The 20,915-nt window shown below is 42.8% G+C and overlaps 1 protein-coding gene across 2 annotated transcripts in view; it reads right to left on the reverse strand.

Annotated features, from left to right (window-relative positions):
* Positions 1-1,128: 1,128 nt before the first annotated feature.
* The window catches only part of LOC142291618 (ras GTPase-activating protein 4-like), a 352,484-nt gene continuing 332,697 nt past the window's right edge, over positions 1,129-20,915 (reverse strand). For both annotated transcript variants that reach the window (XM_075336273.1, XM_075336274.1), the window contains exons 16-21: positions 17,335-17,504; positions 17,019-17,156; positions 9,520-9,655; positions 5,280-5,400; positions 2,079-2,134; positions 1,129-1,628 (exon numbers count right to left, since the gene is read on the reverse strand). In XM_075336273.1, the coding sequence (XP_075192388.1) occupies positions 1,498-1,628; positions 2,079-2,134; positions 5,280-5,400; positions 9,520-9,655; positions 17,019-17,156; positions 17,335-17,504 (752 nt within the window). In that variant the 3' untranslated portion in view covers positions 1,129-1,497. The remainder of the gene's footprint in view (positions 1,629-2,078; positions 2,135-5,279; positions 5,401-9,519; positions 9,656-17,018; positions 17,157-17,334; positions 17,505-20,915) is intronic.

Here is a 20,915-nt window from a genome sequence, read left to right on the forward strand (position 1 = left end):
TTAGAAAAGAGAGTCGCATAAGGTTCCCAAGACTGAATCTTCTGGGTAACCTCTGAAATAATCAAAGAAAAAATTTATATGTAAAGGGAATAATGATTTCCGTCAGCCTGAGTCTGTAATCACGCCTTTTTTCAACTCAAATGAAATCCTTTCTCTTCAATCTCTAATTTGTTTTAAACACACAGATTTAGAGCAGTTGATCTGAAAGGGAATCTGTCACCAGGTTTTTGTTACCTCTTCTAAGAGCAGCATGATGTAGGGAAAGAGATCTTGATAACAACGAGGTATCGGTTTACTGGGTGCAGCAGTTGTGACACACAGTTTTAGATGTAGCAGGGCTCAGAACACTAACTCCACCCACACCACAGTGTTCTGTGTACATTGTATAGTAACAGTTAGCTGCTAATCAGTGCAGGAGGCATGGTTCAACCAGGGCTCAGGTAGGATCTAATCCGGGCAGTGATAATCTGCTGCTGATAAAACATTAATTTGTATTGAAACAAGCCTAATTAGTGAAATATCCCTTAACTCAGTTGCTCAGCCCCTATCCCATGCTGCTCTAAGGTTACATTTCAAAAACCTGCTGACAGACTCCTTTTAAAACCAGTTACAAGGTTGAATATTTGGAGAATATGGGTTGTAAGATCTTATAAAATTCACCCTGAGAAACCATCATGGCCAAGAAAGTTTATCATTTTTAAGGATTTATTGGCATTACTTATTTTTAAACTGTTGACATTTGTTTTGTTTTTTTTCATATCTATTTCCTATTTAAAAAAAAAATAAAAAATACATTGACTACAAGTTCCAGTGGAAGATGCTGGGACATTAGCAGCAATAGACAGACTGTGATCCTTTTTCTATAGCATGTTTCTAACAAAAATGTTTTGTTTTCAACAGAATTTTATTATTTAAAATTCTACAGTGCAATGGAATTTTTTCCATTGGCTTCTGTGTAGCATATAAAGAAAACAGCATAAAAAACAACAACAAATATTTTATTTTTTTTTTTTTTTAAAGATTTAAAAATGCATAAAGAAAAAAAGTGTGGGGAGGATGTATTTTGCCATTATTTTAAATTATTTAATTATTAATGGAGCATGTTAAAAAAAAGACAACACAAGACGATCAGTATTTGGCATTCAGTTTTAATTAAAAAAAGAAAAAAAAAAAGAATAGTGTTACATATAGCTTGCTATTTGTGAATGTGACGTGTAAAAGACCTGGTTGTCTTAACAGTGAAAGATTACACACTGGAGCAAGACATATTAAAAACCTAAGAAAAAGGTTATGCGGGATTATATAGTTCAATGCTTTATAAGTTGTGACAGACTGGACTCTGCTTTCACTATATTTTTGGTTAACTTTACATGACTTGAATATTGAGTATGTTCTTGGCAGCACTACCTGCTCTGTCCTAATAAACCATTAATAGCATTATAGGTTACATACATTCAGCCTCATAGATACAGCTTTACTATATTTACAGGGTAATATTTACATTTCCAGTAAGTACTTTTTTTCCTGGTCAGCAAAATTTGGCGAATCAGCCAGGAAAGAATCATGAGCAGCTTCCAGGTCTTTGAGTATGTGGAAAAGCTGTGTAGTGATGTCCTTTCTAGCAGGATCTAAAAGAGAAATATATATATTTTTTAAATAATAAGATTTTGATCTATGCTATATTCACAGCCCCACCGCATAACTCCAAGCAGCCAATAGTGCTCAGTGCGAGACTGCTAGAGTATCACCATATAGCGGGATCCTTCAGGATTTACATGTTCCCAGGGCCTAAAGCCTGATTGACGGCTCTTCATCTGGCCAAACTCACAATGGAAGAGCTGTCAATCGCTGCGTGGAGAAAGCAAACGTAAAAATATAGGCCCGGATTCATCATCATCATCGTCATCGTTGTTTCTCCACTTTTCTGGAATAATTGTGTTTTTCTAACAATTTCCCGTCACCTGGAGGAGTTTTTCCCCTTTTTTTTCAGTATATAATATGGTAAAATGAATGGTGTTTTTCAAAAGTACAACTTGTCCTTCAAAAACCACAGTAAGAGTGGAGTGAAAGCAAATTACCTGTTAGGTGAGATTTGATGCTTTTATCATGTTTTGTTATTTCCAAGTACTTTTCCCTGTAGATACAAAGAGTATTTAGTTTAACATTATGCCTACTGTTAGGTAAAAATCTTCTTGTTACCGTTTTGATTTTGAATAGCGCAGTCAAACACCATAGAAAGCACTGAATCACTGTGCATGATCACGTTTAAAATGCTATCAGATAAAAGTGCAATCAAAAGTGACCTCATCTGTAAAGTTGTAGCCCCATTTGTAAACATTGGGTAGATGTTGGCCAAACAATCACAAACAATCCCTTGGTCAACCGCTATCTCCCCCAGGTCTCCGATATACGTTTTGATTTTGAATAGCGCAGTCAAACACCATAGAAAGCATTGAATCACTGTGCATGATCACGTTTTCAATGCTATCAGATAAAAGTGCAATCAAAAGTGACCTCATCTGCAAAGTTGTAGCCCCATTTGTAAACATTGGGTAGATGTTGGCCAAACAATCACAAACAATCCCTTGGTCAACCGCTATCTCCCCCAGGTCTCCGATATACGTTGATGGTCTTAGCTGAGAGTGTTCTCTCAGCTGCTTATCTCCTGTACAACAAAAGGATAGGAAACTGTGTCCTTCTCTTCCCTGACATGAGTCAGAAGGCCCCTTTACACATTAGACTTTAGTCTGTGTATGTTAGCTATTACTATTAGGCTATGTGCGCACAGTGCGTTTTTCGCGGCGTTTTTGCGCGTTTTTCGGGTGCGTTTTTGGCCTCAAAACTGCATGACTTTGCTTCCCCAGCAAAGTCTATGAGTTTTCATTTTTGCTGTCCGCACACAACTTTTTTTTTTTAAGCTGCATTTTTGAGCTTGGAAAAAAAAATGGACATGTCAATTCTTTCCTGCGTTTTTCTGCGTTTTCCCCCCATGCAATGCATTGGAAAAACGCAGCAAAACGCAGAGATCAAAAACGCAGCAAAACGCAGCCAAAAACGCACCAAATCGTGGTAAAAACGCATGCATTTTTTTACGCGTTTTTTCGACGTGGGTGCGTTTTTGTGCGTTTTTAGCGGCCAAAAACGCACAAAAACGCAGTGTCAAAAAAACGCAGTGTGTGAACTTAGCCTAACTGTATGTGGGCTAAAACGGTTCATAACAGAACAACTTGAACATGTTTTATGGCCATGACACACTAAGGAAGCTTCTGTAATGTTTAAGAGGGCGAACCAAATTATTAGTGTTCCAAAGCAGCATGTAACTGTAGAGTGACTACTAACCAGTTTCCCTGAAAATAAGACCTATACCGAAAATAAGCCCTAGTACGATTTTTGGGGCATGCTTAAAATATACGCCCTTCTCCAAAAATAAGTCCTTGTTACGGTTCCATAAGGAAGTGTTCAAGCAGATAAAAAAGTTAAAGAATCCAGTAGAACTTTTTATCAAAGAGAGCAGATATCCCCAAAAGAAAGTAGACCCCCCCACCGGAAAAAATAAAAAATTGCACTCACCAGACCCCAAACAATTACAGTTGACAAAAGCCAATGGTGGATGGTCTCTCACACAGAGATCTGCGTCGCTGACAGGTCCCTCGATATTAGAGCTGCATTACGCTGCAGCTATCACAAGCAGATCGGGTACCAGTATCACCCCTGTGCGAGTGATACTGCTTCCAATCAATAGGGGGAGCCAACCGCTGAAGAACACAGGGGGACTTCACTGCAACGCACATTTGTATATGGGAGACCATTCACTTGCCAACTCTAATTAATTGAGGTCTGGTGAGTGTGATTCTTTTAGGGGGTGTCTTATTTCTTTTGGGGGTAAACTTACCAGTACATAGAGAATAATAAATTTAAGAAGGTAATTTAACCATTGTACACATGTGCCCACCACTATTGCACTGGTTCTGCACAATGAAAACAGCAGATCAGATAAGAAAATGTGCATCTGAATCAGGACTTGGATTAACACAAAATGTTGATGCTCCAGAATGTGATGACATGATTAGATTTGAATAAATGTTGTTTTTTTTTGTTCGAGTAAATGTGACTTGACATCCACTGCAAATAAGCACTAGCGCATCTTTTGTAGCAAAAAATAATATAAGACTGTCATATTTTCGGGGAAACATGGGTATACATTTTTCAGGTATAGTCACACTACCTGCTGCCTTCCGTTTTCCTTTCACTGCTTCTTCTGCTCAAATTGGTTTTATTCCTCCTGCTTCTAAGCACCAGCGTTAGGAGCGGAGTGGAAAGTCTAAACCACAGCTGTGCTCATTTACGTGGGTGCCAAATAACACAGCGTTCATGTAATGCAGTTATAAGCTACACTGAAATGCATATAAAGCACTTTCCCCCGTCACATAATTCAAATGCAGCCCATCCTTGTCACATGTCTAGACTGATTGCACTCTGAGAAACCACTGCACTGAGACCTGTAAGTCAACTGGCAGGAGCTGTATCAAAAGTACACATTAGCTAAGGAGAAATGTGTGACAGAATTAAACCTGAGCTGACTAAGCACAAAGGATTTTTATCCAGCTTCACTCCTTCATGCCCAGTCAGCCGAGAAGATATTTCTTCTTTTGTCACACAATTCTCCTTGTCTAATGGAGGAATGTGAGAAGCTCCTGTCAGTTGACACAGAGGTCACGGGAGCAGTGTTTGTTTCTTCAGACTGCAGCCCGTCCTGATATGTGAGTATAACAGGTTGCCGTTTGAATTATATTGATGGAATTATATTGATGGGCTACATTTTATTTCATTCTTGGAAATACGTTTTAAAGATTGTACGGTTTCACCAGATGGTGTAGGGATCCAAAAGAGAAAATATCCTGAAATCTCTTTGGGTATTGATAGCATATCCACACACAGCATTTATATACTGTATATATATAAATAAATATATATATATATATATATATATATATATATATATATATATATATATATATATATATACAGAAAACCCCCTATTGAAATTTGCCGTCATGTGGCAGGGGTGGCTCAAAAAATTGATCAATTGTTTGCTAAAAATAATTTGTGAATTTACACTTTTGTTTGTGCGCTATTCTCAAGCAGTGCTTGCTCCCCCTTTCTGAAATAATTCTTAGTGTGCGTTATAATCTTCACCTAATTGTAACCATGCATGACACTGAAATATTCCCATACTATCATATGAATGCATACTATCATAAGAAAAACAAGCAATTTACCTCATTAACTCTCTCACGCTAAGCAAGTGCCTGAAAATAAGCTGTGCCTCTAGATCAGGATTGAAGAGATCGTTCCATTCTTGTAATGTGACTTCATGTCGAGTTTTGTCACAGCCCGCAACTGAAAGTAAAGCAAACAGCTTACATGTGCAATTCCTGGTCCAGTCTCTAACAAATAATGGGTTATTCCCAAAATCACATTATTTTTCACAAAGCACAATAAATACATACTTATTTTTAATATAGATACCAAACCGAACACATAGCTTATTTCTCATACTTTTATGTCTATTTTTTATCTTTATATGCCGCTGCTTAAATCCAGCCTCACATGGGCAGTCCTATCCTTACACTACTAAAACTACATTTCCCAGCATCACAGTGCTCTCCTTCAGTGCTGCGGGTCCCTACCTCCCTCTTCTGTATGTCCCACTTCTCTGGGATTATCTCTCACCTGTGCTAGAACCACAGTTCTGATTCACTGTGTTTACTCAGGTGTGCCTCTACTACAGATATGTGACACATAGTGATGAGCAAGCACTACCATGCTCGATACTTGAAATGAGCAATTGGATCCTTGGACAGGCTCAACTTGTGTACAGAGTGTAATGGAAGTCAATGGGAAACTCAAGCATTTTTCAGAAGATCTACTGGAAAAATGCTTGAGTTCCCCATTGACTTCTATTATACTCTGTACATGAGTCGAGTCCATCCCAGCATCAATTGCTCATTAAGAGTACTGGGCACCCAAGCATGGTAGTGCTCGCTCATCACTAGTGGCACATCATCAAGCTGATCTATATTCATAGGAAGCCTACTTCTGGAGATATGTACAGGTCCAGTAAAGTGAATACAACGTAAATGTCAACAATGTGTTTACTCTTTCAAAGGGGTTATGCAGAATTAGGCAAAAATGGCTGCTTTCTTGCAAAAAATCTTCTGAAGACAGATCAATGATGCAAAACTGCAAATGTCCCTTTGTTGATGCCTTTCACAGGAGATAATCCTCAAAGCAACATTTGTAATTTCACAACAATGATCTGTCAGAAAGAGGTGTCAAACACAGCTCAACAAGGCTGGTCTCGGCCTTGCTGTGCTTCCACAATGGCTATTTCAAGCTCTATTGTGCAAACAGAGTGGAGTGCAGAACTCTTGGTCTCTGCTGAAAAATAACTAACAGATCAATGATGTAAAAACATACATTAAGCTATATTGAGTATAGTAGAAGATGAAATCAGTCTGGCAGACTACTGTACAGGACCAGAGTACAGAAGAATAGTTGTATTCTGAATTTAAAATACACTGTTAGTGGAGGAGGTACAGCAGAGCTATGCTGGAATCCATCAGAGAGCGACTGCCCTGCCCATGATCAACCAGGATGGATCCAATAGCAACTAGAGAGTAAATAAAATCGAAGAGGCATCTTTAGGTTGGTAATTTGTGTAAAACGAAGATTTAAAGGGAACCTGTCATGTTGAAAATGGTATCTGATCTTCAGGCAACATGTTATAGTATAGGAGGAGTTCATCAAATTGATATTTATGGGAAAAATTTCACTAAACCTTGCATTTTATTCATTAAACTCTGTTCCGTGGTGATTGCATCTGGGTTACCATATGTCGAGAAATTCCAAGATAATCCGTAAAAATAAGGCAATAGGTAATAACCCTGGATTGAAAGCATATGAGTCCAAGAGACGATCCCATTCAGTGATTGGCAGTCTTCCCTGTATGACGCTGCATGCAGAGATAGCTGTCAGTCACTAGTAGACGTGCCCACTATACTCATATTTATGCAAACAACAGGAATCTTAATGAATAAAATTCTTTTCAAGAAACCTACATATCATTTTGCTCAACTTCTTTCCCATACCTAGCTGTCCAATGTGACAGGTTCCCTTTAAAGATAAAATAACTTAGCCCAATTAATATATATGTACATTAATATAAAACTAATCTGTGATTTTGGAAATACCCCTTTAAAGAGGTTAGACAGAATGAGAAAAACAAGGCTGCTTTCCGCCAGAAACCTTTCCATACCTGCTCATGGGTTATGCATGGCACGGCGGCTCAGATGAAGTGAAATGAATGAAGCTGATCTACAATACTACAGACAAGATAGTTTTGCAACAAAGCAGTCATGTTTGTCTAATTTTGCCCAACACCTCTGAAAAAGTAACCTCACTATAGGCATTTATGGCCCCTTCACATAAATGTCTACCCTAGTACATATCTCCAGACGTAGGCTCCCTCTGAACCCCCCACCCATGAACATTGCATTGTGATATTTTCCATTATATCTTTTGTATTAAAGCTATAAACCCTATAAACAATATTTAAACCAATATACATTTAATTAATAAAAACTATTGCTCTCAATAATGTTATGTATAAAAAATTGACAAACTGAAAAATGCCCATAGCCTCCAATCAGGTCTGTAACTTAATTTTCAAAAGGGCTTTTGAGAAATGAGAGGTGAGTTCTGAAAGGTTGCCATGGACAAATACTCAAATTGAAGCAGTTTTGATGCAGCTTTCCCATGTATTTTGTTTGCGGAGAGGTAGCATAAGTTAAAGTTGGATAGAAAGTACAGGATATACACAGAACAAAAATAGCAACAAGACTTTTTTTGCTCCCGTTTTTGATGAGCTGAACTCCAAGATCTAAGACTTTTTGTATGTACACAAAATGCCTTTTCCCTCCAATATTGTTCACAAATTTGCCTAACTCTGTGTTAGTGAGCCCTTCTCCTTTGCTGAGCTAATCCATTCACCTCACAGGTGTGGCATATCAAGACGATGAGTAGCCAACAGGATTATTGCACAGGTGTGCCTTAGGCTGGCTACAATAACACCTGTAAGGTGGATGGATTATCTCGGCACAGCAGGAGTGGTTATTAAGACAGAAACAAATTTGAGAACAATATTTGAGAGAAAAAGGCCTTTTGTGTACATAGAAAAAGTCTTAGATCTTTGCATTCAGCTCATGAAAAAGGGAACAAAAACAAAAGTGTTGTGTTTATACTTTTGTTCACTGTATATACAGATACTATAAGCAACTCTGCAGTAGTGTAGTACATCTGGGCAGGGCAGAGTGGGCTCAATGCTTAGAGGGGCCCACCCAGAGCTACCAGTAACCTTAACTATAACAGCATGCGTAGCACGTCGATATACTTAAGCTCTACAGTAGAGAAGGGAAACATGATCTGCCTGCATTACCTCTCCCCTTTCCGTAGACCACAGCCTAATGCAATCTTCAGTCTTTCTGTGCCTGTGGGCCTTTCATACTATCAATAGCGGACCTGGGCCCTATCATACTATCAGTAGGGGAGCTGTGGGCCGATCAATCTGTTTATAAGAGTTGTGGGTCCATTATATTGTGTATAGAGGAGCTGCATATGTGGGTACTCAGGGAACATTATTAAATGTTAAATAGGTACTTAAAAAGCATTATTGGGATATATAGTATTGTGACTGTCAAAGGTGCACACGCGGCATTATCACTTTCTAGGGGCCAAAAATGGCCATTTTTCTAGGGCATTGTGATTATTATTTTCTAATTTTTTAGGAGGCGGTTTTATCATCTACAGGGCGCAAATCAGATTATTACCATGTAAGGGGCACAGTGGTGGGAATTATTATTTGGAGCAGTAAGAGGAGCCCTGTTTTTGTGCCAAACAGCAGGTGCAGTAATAGGGACACACAGCAGCAGTGGCACAGTATTGGGGTATCAGCAGGATGAGGGGTTGTGCAATTTGGGGATAGATGAGGACAGTCCTGGAAGTGTGAGAAGTCAAATATGTCTTTGTTGTAATCTATGCAGACGAGTTATGGCTGGAAGAAGATATTATGGTGATCTGGACAAGAAGGAAAAGGCAGGAAAAGTGAACAACTACATAAGAAAGAATATCACCTGTAAATCAGTATCTGTAACTGTACTGTAACCTCTTATATGTTATGTAGGACTAGTGTCTATATGATTACAATACGGCGGTAATATCTGTGTTGGCCTTTGTATAGAGATTTATTTTCAGTAACAGCGAGGTCATCTGCAGAGGTTCCTCTACACCCACAATTAGGGAGCGCAAACATAGTTGTAATCAAGGTTACCTGCTTAGGCACACACTGAGATTTTTCACAGCCCCCTCCCCGAGCTGAACCTCTTGCTACCCCTCTGCAGCTCTGAGTATACGGTAAAAATCTAGGTTATGCACGTGAAAAATCTATGGATAATGCAATACCCCCTTTCTCCTTCTGGTGGCAGCAGCTCCACTTCTCGCCTTTGTAGACACCAGGGTGGTAGGATCCGAGCATATCACTGTTGTTAACACAGACCTTTCGCAATGCAGAGAGCCATTGATTTAGTTCATTAACACACTAAAATACAAAGAAGAGGTTAATCTTATGCAACAACCAGAATGTCATAAGAATGGTTTTATAATTATATTTTATTATTTTTTTCAGCTTGTGGTACGGTAAATCGGACAGACGGAGTTTATATTTTTTAAACCAAAAGTTCTTGGGGCTTCTACAGACTTAAAGAACTTATGTATATCTGTGACAGTGAAGAATGATAATTAAAGGGAACCTGTCAGGTGCAATATGCACCCAGAACCACGAGCAGTTCTGGATGTATATTGCTAAATCCTGCCGTCCCTGTATCTAGTAGCAAAGATAAAGGGATTTTTAGAAAAAGTATTTCTAAAGATCCTTTATGATATGCTAATGAGCGCAGGGACTAGTTGCAAGGACGTTAGTTCCTGCGCTCATTCCACCCTCCTAGCACGTTAGCACATCCACAGGGGCGTGTTAACGTGCTATTCAATGCCCACTGCCATCGTCATTACCAGTGGCGACATGTGTACCTGTTCGTTGCTGCAGCCTCAGACGCCTGGCACTGCGCACGATCAGGTCACCACACTTTTGGTCATGAACACTATGAATCCAGATGTACGCGTTCCAGGCTTCAGAGAGGTCTAGTGCACATGACCAGAAGTGATGGGGACTTCAAAACATGCGCACTTTCTGGCGTCTGAGGCTGTAGGAACGGACAGATACACGCGTCACCACTGGTGATGACGCTGGCAGTGTGCATTGAATAGCATGTTAGCACGTGCCTGTGGGTGTGCTAACATACTAAGAGGGCGGAATGAGCGCTGGAACTAACGCCATTGCGACTAGTCCCCGTGATGATTAGCATATCATATAGGATCTTTAGAAATACTTTTTCTAAAAATGTCTTTATCTATGCTATTATAGGCTGGGACTGCTAGGTAGGGATTAGCAATATGCACCCCGAACTGCTCGTGGTTCTGGGTGCATATTGCCCCTGACAGGTTCCCTTTAACAGAATGACGTTTTTAGTCTATTTATTCTCTCTTTTTGTCTATAGAAATAGATAGCATAGGCTGGTCTCACAAATATCACATTTTTTTTGTCCAAATACAGTCTACAGGGTGCTTTACATGCTGCGACATCGCTAGCGATTGCTAGCGACGTTGAGCGCGATAGCACCCGCCCCGTCGTTCGTGCGACATTTGGTGCTCGCAGACGTAGTGAACATTATCACTACGGCAGAGCGTCACACGCACATACCTTGTCAGCGACGTCGCTGTGACCGCCGAACAATACCTCCCTCAAGGGGGAGGTGCGTTCGGCATCATAGCGACGTCACTGCAGCGTTACTAAGCGGCTGGCCAAAAGAAGCAGAGATGAGCGGGACGTAACATCCCGCCCACCTCCTTCCTTCCGCATTGCCGGTAGACGCAGGTAAGGAGATGTTCGTCGTTCCTGCGGTGTCACACGTATCGATGTGTGAAGCCGCAGGAACGACAAACAACATCGTACCTGTGGCAGCAGCGATATTAAGGAAAGTAGCGACGTGTCAACGATCACCGTTTTTGAACGATTTTGCGATCGTTGATCGTCGCTCCTTGGTGTCACATGCTGCGATGTCGCTACCGGCGCTGGATGTGCATCACTAACGACATGACCCCGACGATATATCGGTAGCGATGTCGCAGCATGTAAAGCACCCTTTAGGGCTCCTTCACACATCAGTGTCTCTGATACCTGTGATGTCTGTTTTCACACATACTGTAAACACGGACTCACGTAAACGTATTAAAGGGAACCTGTCACCAGATTTGGTGACTATAAGCTGTGGCCACCATCAGTGGGCTCTTATATATATAGCATTCCAGAATACTGTATATAAGAGCCCACACCACTGTGTACAATGTAAAAAACACTTTTATAATACTCACCTAAGGGTTAGTCCGGTCCGATGGGTGTTGCTGCTCTGCGGCCCGGTGCCTCCTCTCTGCGACAATCACCATCCTCTTTCTAAGGCCCATGTGCATGATGCGTTCTACATCATCTACACTAGCTGGCATTGAGATCCTGCGCAGGCGCACTTTGATCTCCCCTGCTCAGGTCATATCAAAGTATTGTAGTGCACATGCAGTCTTAACCTTTCCTTGTGCTTGCGCATTACAGTACTTTGATCTGCCCTCAGCAGGGAAGTTCAAAGTGCACCTGCACAGGACCACAATGTCGACCTATGTGAATGACGTAGACGCGTCAATCCATACTGGGCTGGGTAGAAGAAGGACGGAGATCTCAGCAGAGAGGAGCCATCGGTCAAAGAACAGTGACGCCCATCGGACTGGACTGCCCCCTAGGTGAGTATAATAAACATAGTGTTTTTAGGTTATACAGGGTGGCCTGAACTGTTATATACAGTATTATAGAATGCTGTATATAAGGGCTCACTGGTGGTGGTCACAGCTTATAGTTGCCAAATATGGCGACAGGTTCCCTTTACAATGGGCTTGGTTACACATCTGTGTCTTCACATGGACCATGTGTCCGTGTGGAGCACACGCATGTTCGTGTGCTCCACAAGGCTTCGTCCATTTTCTGCTATCAGCATGGATAGCACACGGACTGCACACCGATGTAATCTGTGTGCCATCAATGTGACACATAGCGGAGAAAACATAAAAATAAAGAATTTTATACTTACCTGTCTCTGGCACTGCTCTCAGTGCCTCTGCCTCTGCTGTTGCTTCCGGACCTGTTCATTAAGCACATGCATTTTCACTACACTTACCGTGGACCCGGAAGTAACAGCAGTGCCGGAGACAACAGCGCCGGAGAATGGTAAGTATACCAGCTCATGCTGTCCGTGTGCTATCCGGATTTCACAACACGGACTTAGGGAAGGTCCGGTGTGAGGTAAAACACACAACAGATAGGGGTTTTACCAAGGCAAACAAGAGGTACAGTGGGGACACCTTAACAACAGTGGGCCCTGATGCCAGTGAGAGGGAAGATTGACACCTTCTCCACTTACCTGTCGCTGTACCCTGCATTCCTAGCCAGTCCCTATACAGGTTCCTCATCTGTCGCCGGGCAGGAACCTGAAGCCCTGAGTGACCCTACAATAGTCTTGGCTAGTGAGTGGACAAGTAAGGGACGCTGGCCCACCGCTGCACTAAAACAACACACCAAGGGAAGATGAGACAGACAGGTGGGAAAACAACAACAATGAATTGCTGCAGTCAGCACCAAGACTGCAGCCACCACAGCAACTTCAACAGAGGGTTACAGCAGCTCTGTCCGCCTCTTGGCCCAGCATCCAAATGGCAAAGAATAACCAGCACCCTCTGCTGGTAGCAGGGAGTATATAAAGGGACTGGGACCCAAACCGGAAACGTGATCAGAATTCAGAAGCTGCTGGGAAGCAAACTGACATTAACCCTACGAATGCCAAAGGAAAGGAAATCCCTTTAATGTTGAGAGTCTAACATGGAAATGACTCAAGTGCTGAATTTGTCACTAGTCTCATAATGCATAATGTAGAGAGACAGATGTGACACCAGATGTCACACGGATAGCACAGGGGAAGCACACGTAGAACACAAACACACACATGCACTTTCACCACAGACCGTGCAAAATGTTCGTGTTTTGCGTAGATGTGTGAAGGAGGCCTTAGGAGGTGGATTGTTGCTGTTCCTTTCCCTGAATACACCAATCACATTATTGTTTTTTCATGTAATGTAATGTGAATTGTGATCTGCATCTTTGGTAAATATTGTGGCATGTGAACAGTAATATATTGTGATGTGTTCCTGTATAATGTACAGCAAGGATATACGTTATGTATATTGTGTAGCACTTGTACTTGTATATGTAGTTACCAGACCATAGAGTAATAGTTAATTGTTGGAACTAGCCTACAGTGGGAGGGGTTAGTTGAGAAAGAGACGGTTCCTTCTAGAAGAGTTAGTGAAGACCAAGAGCGCAATAGATGCGGACGGATACTCTGTAGGTTGTTGAGGTACCATGCAGTGGTTGACTTGTGGTGGAGGTAGGAGAAAGGAGATAGAGTCAGTATAGCGTGATCGATCTTAAGATGCTGGGAAAGACATAGAACACGAGAGAACGCTGAGGCTAGAGACAGTCCTTCAAATGGAGTGGCCCAAGACAGAAGGATCCAGAAAATGGGAATTTAGCGACTAGGCCCTAAGCATTAAAGGTAACAGGTTGGAATGAACTAAGATGTGAGCGAAGTTGGCTTTCCCAGGTGGAATCTCCTCAAGCATCTGGATCCACAAGATTCTAATCTGGCACTTCTGGCTATCCCCTACACTCCTCTTCTACGACAGAAGAGATGTGGATTCTGAAGTGTCTAGGAGCTCTACTCTGTCGGTAGTTGCAAAACCCCCTGACCCCCTCCTCTACTGAGAGGAGACAGCCTTATTATTTATACTATCTTTGTCCCAGTAATGTCACATCTCGATCCACAAGTTTGTCCTGTTTCTCATAAACCCAGCCAACAAGACTCACTTTAGCAAATATGCTGTCATTTATCAGATAACTCCAGTTAACGTGGATTTGCTTCTATTTGTGACCCCGTGACTCCTCTGCCCATTCAGGATATAGTATTTATCGAGTTATCTCCAGGAGTAATCCACAATGAATAATCCAGAAATAAAAATCGTGACATTCCCTTTAGACTTAGCTTTAATTTTAGGGGATTTATTGGGACAGATAATCATTCACGATAATCTTTCAGCCTAAATTGGCTGCCGATCATCTAAAAAATGAGTGAAACACTCGTTCATCGGGTGAAATGCTCTTTTGTGCTGCATAAAAGATCATTGTTCTCGGTGGTGCACTATCCTGTCCTGTGCTGCCGAGAATAATGGTGTAACGGGGTGCCAGGGGTGCCTCGGGGCTGGTAGTCGTTGCCCTTGCTATCAGGCTTACCCCTGGTTCCGCCGTCACTTTGGGGACAGGAGATGTCATGGTGGGGCAGAGTGTGGTGGTGCAGATGTCGTCCGACGTATAAACACTCTCCAGGCATGGTTCGATGCAAATAAAAGACATTCTTTATTTCACAACTCTTTCCAAAAACCGGCAGTTACAGATGACTTCACGTTCTTTTCTTAGCTGGGGAAAGCCTGCCCTGACGTCTCCTCCAGTGGGGATGTGCCCGGCTACTCTGCTTCACCTGGCTCCCACTTATGGCTACCCACAGCCCGGACCCACACCGGGACTGCTTCGCACTATGAGGTTCCGCCCGCTCCTTTTCTCTCCGGCTTCCCTGTTCTTCCAGCTCCCTTCTTTCTTTCTTTCTTTCTTTCTGCCCACTCAGCTCCACACTCTGCCCCTGGCTGTTTCTTCTCTCCCGTCCCGGACACAACTGCCTTCAGCACACACTTCCTTTCCCCCTAAGCTGCCGGCTCCTCCTCCCTCCTGTACAGTTTCTATGGGGACAGCATTAACCACTTCAGAGAAAACCTGTGCTTCCTTGTAAGGGGTCTGCCCACCCCTTACAATGGCAGCCTATGTGCACTAATCCATCTATTACAGATTTTTCAGTGCACATCTGAAAACCAGTCAGACTGAGTAAACAGGCTATTAAATGTCTATCGATAGGTAATACATAAAATCATAGAATCATAGAATGGTACAGTTGGAAGGGACCTCAAGGGCCATCGGGTCCAACCCCTTGCGAGTGCAGGCTTTCCTAAATCATCTCAAATATTTATAGATGAGTGGTTGATTAACATGCCAAAACATCTATTGTAAATGGACCTCAACTGTTTTGGTCATTAATTACTACCATTTTAGTGTCAGTAATTACCATTGTACCATATTAACTTTACAACTACCGAAATATACGGTATTACTCTTTGTCTTTGGGTAGTTAACGGAGTTGTGCACTTCTTGGGACATTTTATTTTCCTTAAAGGGAACCAACCACCAGGATTTTTCTATATTACGTAAAAGGCAGTGCCATACTGGCATGAAAATGCTGAATCCAGGCATACCTGTTACAGAAAAATCCGATGCTTGGTTGATGAAATATCTTTTATCAAAATTGCAGAAATGCAGTGCACTTTGAGTGATGTGTGCATCGAGGGCGGCCTCTGTGGGTCAGGTCCTTGGCATTTATTCCTCCTTCGACGTCCTTCTGGCTTGCCCCCTCTTCTCTATTTGAATATTGTGCCGCTATTGCTCCAGTTGGTGGTGCGTTAACATTGCCACAGTAATTCTGTCATTAAAATCGCGCTGTAGTCCACTCATGTACGTACCAAGATCTCCAGCACCATTTTATTGAAGACACTGCGGTAAAGACTATTAGGGGCATTGGGGCATGCACAGATTTTTTCTTTTTTACATCTGCGCACATGTCCCTGCCACTTATTGTCTTCAATAAGATAACGTTGGAGATTGTGGTACGCGCATGTGCGGACTCTGGCACCATTTTAATGAAGACAGAATTACTGTGGCAATGTGCAAGCACCATCAACAACCGTAATATTCCAATAAAGAAAAGGGGGCAAACCACAAAGGCCCGCCCCCGTTGCACCAATCAATCAAAGTGCAATGCATTTCTGCAACTTTGATTAAAGTTATTTAATTAACACAGCATTCCATCTTTTTACAACAGGTATGACTAAATTCGCATCTTAGTGCCAGTATGGCACTGTTTTCACCTCATAGAGCAAATTGCTGGCGGTTGGTTCCTTTTAAACGCATGCATTTTTTTTTTATTTACTAACAAACATTTTTGCAATTGGGACATGTTAAAAATTTTGCACTGTTTTCCTTCTATAGCCTTTGTGTTGCACCATCGATAGCTGGCTGTGGAATGAGATAACTGGAAATCCCTCAGTGAGCTCATTCTGGTGGGAGAGTTTGCAATTCTGTAAGCCGTTTTTTTCGACGCTCCTCTGAGTTAATTTCTGACTATGGACCACATCAAAGTTGAATGTGCAGGTAAACAAAAAGCCTGTAAAAGCTAAATGATGCCATTTTTTGAATGTAGCCAAAGAGCAAAATTATTAGCCTCAAATATATGCAATTTAGTGAAAAATTATAATATGTGAATAAGTAAAACAGTGTGCACATGGTCCGTATTATTAATTTTAACAGTAACAATCAAATACTAATATGCAAGTAACTGGTACTTGGATTCCCACCAGTTATGTGCCGCAAACATATGACGGCAATGTGGAGGTCAAGTCTTATGACATCCTTCCCCAAATATAAAAAAATCATATAAAAAAACCATGTTCTATATATTTCTATAAAGTAATAATAATGCTGAGAATTATTATTATACATATCCAGAATAATTCTTATAAATCGCGTGTTGTCAATGATTAATAGTGAGGTGGAATGAAATGTTATTTTTCCATATTGATAATGATATCAGTACCTTACACTGCAAATATAACGCCTCCAGGCCGCCATGCTCATCTGTGTAAATAATTTGCATTACATTTGAATTTCCAAAGCTTTTCTCTTCCACTTTCTCCAGGGCACGGACTCTTGATAGGGGTATAAATGAACTTTTCTGACGAAAGACAGAAAGAAAGAGTTGAAGGGCAAACTACACTACAGTATGAGTGATTCCATATTTGCTGACACATTCTGTAGGATCATTGCATAAAAATCATAAATAGCTCCATTAAGAAAGGATTTAAAAAAAAAACAAAAAAAACCAAAACATAAATTCCACTAAGTTTTCTAACCTTGGAAAATTGAGTTTTTGCAAAACTTAATGCGTCAACAGTTAATGAGAGGAATAGTTTTTTGAAGGACGACGAGAGCAGGTATCCTTTACATTTAGTTTTGTAGACCATCAGTTGACCTTCTTTGACCGTTAGGCTCTGAAGATTTAGTGCCTTCTGCAGATCCAGCTCTAAAAGACAACCAATTTAAGGTCAACAGAATACTGTCACTATTATCAAGCACTGCACCTCAAAGAGGATATGTTTGCATATAGAACACTATTTAACAATTAGATAAAAAGTGAATTACTTACTAAATACATGTCATTACTTCAGTCTACTTATTCTGAATAGTCTATAATAGCATTCACCATTGTGCTATCTTCAGAGCTGACATCTCATAGCACTGCTCTGGCTGTCTTAGAAATCTGCTGATTTGCATTCTTTAAAGCAATCTGAGGTAAGACAAATTAACAGTCTTGCTCCATTACTTGATAGAAACTAATCTGTCAGCAGGTTTTTGCTACGTAATCTGAGATTAACATAATGCAGGTGTATGCCGAGAATCTGATTAGTGGTGAGTGAGCACAACAATGCTCGAGTACTCGTTACTAGTGATGAGCGAGTACGCTTGTCACTACTCGGTACTCGCACGAGTATCACTGTACTCGGGCTACTCGGCGGGTACCGAGTAATTTTGCGATACTCGTGCTGTACTCGTGGTCTTCATCCCTGCATGTTGGCGCTCTTTTGAGAGACAGCCCTCATGCAGGGATTGTCTGGCAGACCACTGCAATGCCACAGCCCTGTTAGTTGTGGAATTGCAGTGATTGGCCGGCCCGCACAGCGTGACCGAGCCTTTATACCAGCGGGCGCGCTGTGCTCTGCACACAGCCATCTCATATTCCCTGCTTACCTCGCCCACAGGCACCTATGATTGGTTGCAGTGAGACACGCCCCCACGCTGAGTGACAGGTGTCTCACTGCACCCAATCACAGCAGCCGGTGGGCGTGTGTATACTGTGCAGTGAAATAAATAATTAAATAATTAAAGAAACCGGCGTGCGGTTCCCCCAATTTTAATACCAGCCAGATAAAGCCATACGGCTGAAGGCTGGTATTCTCAGGATGGGGAGCCCCACGTTATGGGGGGTCCCCCAGCCTAACAATATCAGTCAGCAGCCGCCCAGAATTGCTGCATACATTAGATGCGACAGTTCTGGGACTGTACCCGGCTCTTCACGATTTGGCCTGATGCGTTGGCAAATCGGGGTAATAAGGAGTTAATGGCAGCCCATAGCTGCCAATAAGTCCTAGATTAATCATGTCAGGAGTCTCCCCGAGAAACCTTCCATGATTAATCTGTAAATTACAGTAAATAAACACACACACACACACACATGAAAAAATCATTTATTAGAAATAAAAAACACAAACCAATTTCCTCGTAAACAATTTAATAAGCCCCAAAAAGCCCTCCATGTCCGTACGGGCAGAAGCAGGACCGGAGGAGCAAGCAGAAGCGAAGTCAAAGTCAGGCTAAGGTCAGTACCGGCGGAAGCAACCGAGTGGGGAATAGGAGGGGGGACACAGGACAGGAGGGACGACCAGGGGACAGAACACAGACAAGGGCACGGGGGCACAGGAACAGACAGATAAGGATATCACTCACAGGACCAGCAATCACAGGCAAAGCAGAGCTAAGCTTATAGCCTGCGCTGGTTCACTGGAAGTGTCAGCTTTTAAGGCATCCAGGGGCCGGAAGTGAGGCCCAAGAGAAGGCTCCGCCCCCTAGCCATGTGGATAGGGAGGCGAATCATGACAGTACCCCCTCCTCAAGGGGGGGCCACCGGACCCCCAGGCTTCCCAGGTTTCTTACGGTGGAAAGCCGCAATTAACCAATCGGCCCACACGGAGCGAGCCGGCACCCAGGACCGGTCCTCCGGACCGTAACCCTTCCAATGAATCAGATACTGGAGGGAACTACGAACCCAACGAGAGTCGATAATACGCTGAATTTCGTACTCCTCCTCACCGTCCACCAGTATCAGAGCCGAAGGGGTCTGAGAATCCACCACCGAAGGGACAAATGGCTTAAGCAAGGAGGTATGAAATACATTGGGAATACGCAAGGTCTGGGGCAGTTGCCACCGAAAAGCCACCGGGTTGATCACTTCAATGATCTCATAGGGCCCTATAAACTTAGGACCCAACTTAGCAGACGGAACCCTGAGCCTGATATTCTGAGTGGACAGCCACACTTTGGGACCCCCCTTTCAGGTGGGGGACAGAGTACGGCGTTTGTCCGCTTGGCGCTTCTGGGACTGTTGAGCCGTCACGATGCACCGCCGTACCTCCTTCCACACCTCCCCCAGATGCTGAACGATGGAGTCGGCCCCTGGACACCCCGAATTCACTCTAGAGAAGGTCCCGAAGTGAGGGTGAAACCCGTAATTACAGAAGAAGGGAGAAGTTCCCGTAGACTGATGAACTCTGCTATTGAATGCAAACTCCGCAAGGGGCAAAAACGTACACCAATCCTCCTGCTGAGCAGAAACCAAGCACCGCAGGATTTGCTCAAGGGTCTGATTCGTCCTTTCCGTCTGCCCATTAGACTCGGGATGATAGGCGGACGAGAAGGACAACTCAATTCCCAACCGCCTGCACAAGGCCCTCCAAAACCGAGAAATGAATTGTACCCCCCTGTCAGACACAATATTCAGGGGCAACCCATGTAACCGAACCACCTGGTCAATAAAGTGGTTGGCAAGGGTCGCAGCAGAAGGTAGACCGGAGAGGGGAACAAAATGTGCCTGTTTACTAAAACGATCCACCACCACCCAGATCACAGTCATACCATTTGAGACAGGGAGGTCCGTAATGAAATCCATGGACAAGTGGGTCCATGGTCTTTCAGGAACAGGTAATGGAACCAGTTCCCCGGCCGGCCGGTTACGACATACCTTAGCACGGGCACATGTAGCACAGTCAGACACAAACTAAGCAACATCTGAGTGAAGAGACGGCCACCAAAACAGTCGAGCAACAGCCCTGCGAGTGGCTGTAACTCCAGGATGGCCACTAAGAACGGACTCATGGAACTCTTGAAGTACTCGTAACCGGAGGTGCAAAGGGACAAACAGTTTAGTGTCTGGAGCGGAAGATGGCGCTGAGGACTGGGCCTCCCTGACCTCAGCCTCTAACTCAGACGACAAGGCAGCGACCACCCCTCGTGGAAGAATGGAGGAAGGAGGCTCTGGAGGTGACACCGGGTCCAAACTACGAGACAGTGCATCTGCCCTCACGTTTTTAGACCCCGGCCGAAAAGCAATACAAAAATTAAATCTAGAAAAGAAAAGAGCCCACCTCGCTTGTCGAGGCGTCAATCTCTTGGCGGACTCGATATACGCAAGGTTTTTATGATCAGTGATGACAGTAATACGGTGAACAGCACCCTCCAAAAAATGCCTCCATTCTTCGAATGCCAACTTTACCGCCAATAATTCACGGTTACCCACATCATAGTTTCTCTCAGCTGGAGTGAATTTCTTGGAGAAGAATGCACATGGTCGCAGATTAGTCAGAGTAGCAGGGCCCTGAGA

This window comes from Anomaloglossus baeobatrachus, chromosome 2 (genome assembly GCF_048569485.1).
Source record: "Anomaloglossus baeobatrachus isolate aAnoBae1 chromosome 2, aAnoBae1.hap1, whole genome shotgun sequence".
In the NCBI taxonomy this organism is placed as follows: domain Eukaryota; kingdom Metazoa; phylum Chordata; class Amphibia; order Anura; family Aromobatidae; genus Anomaloglossus; species Anomaloglossus baeobatrachus.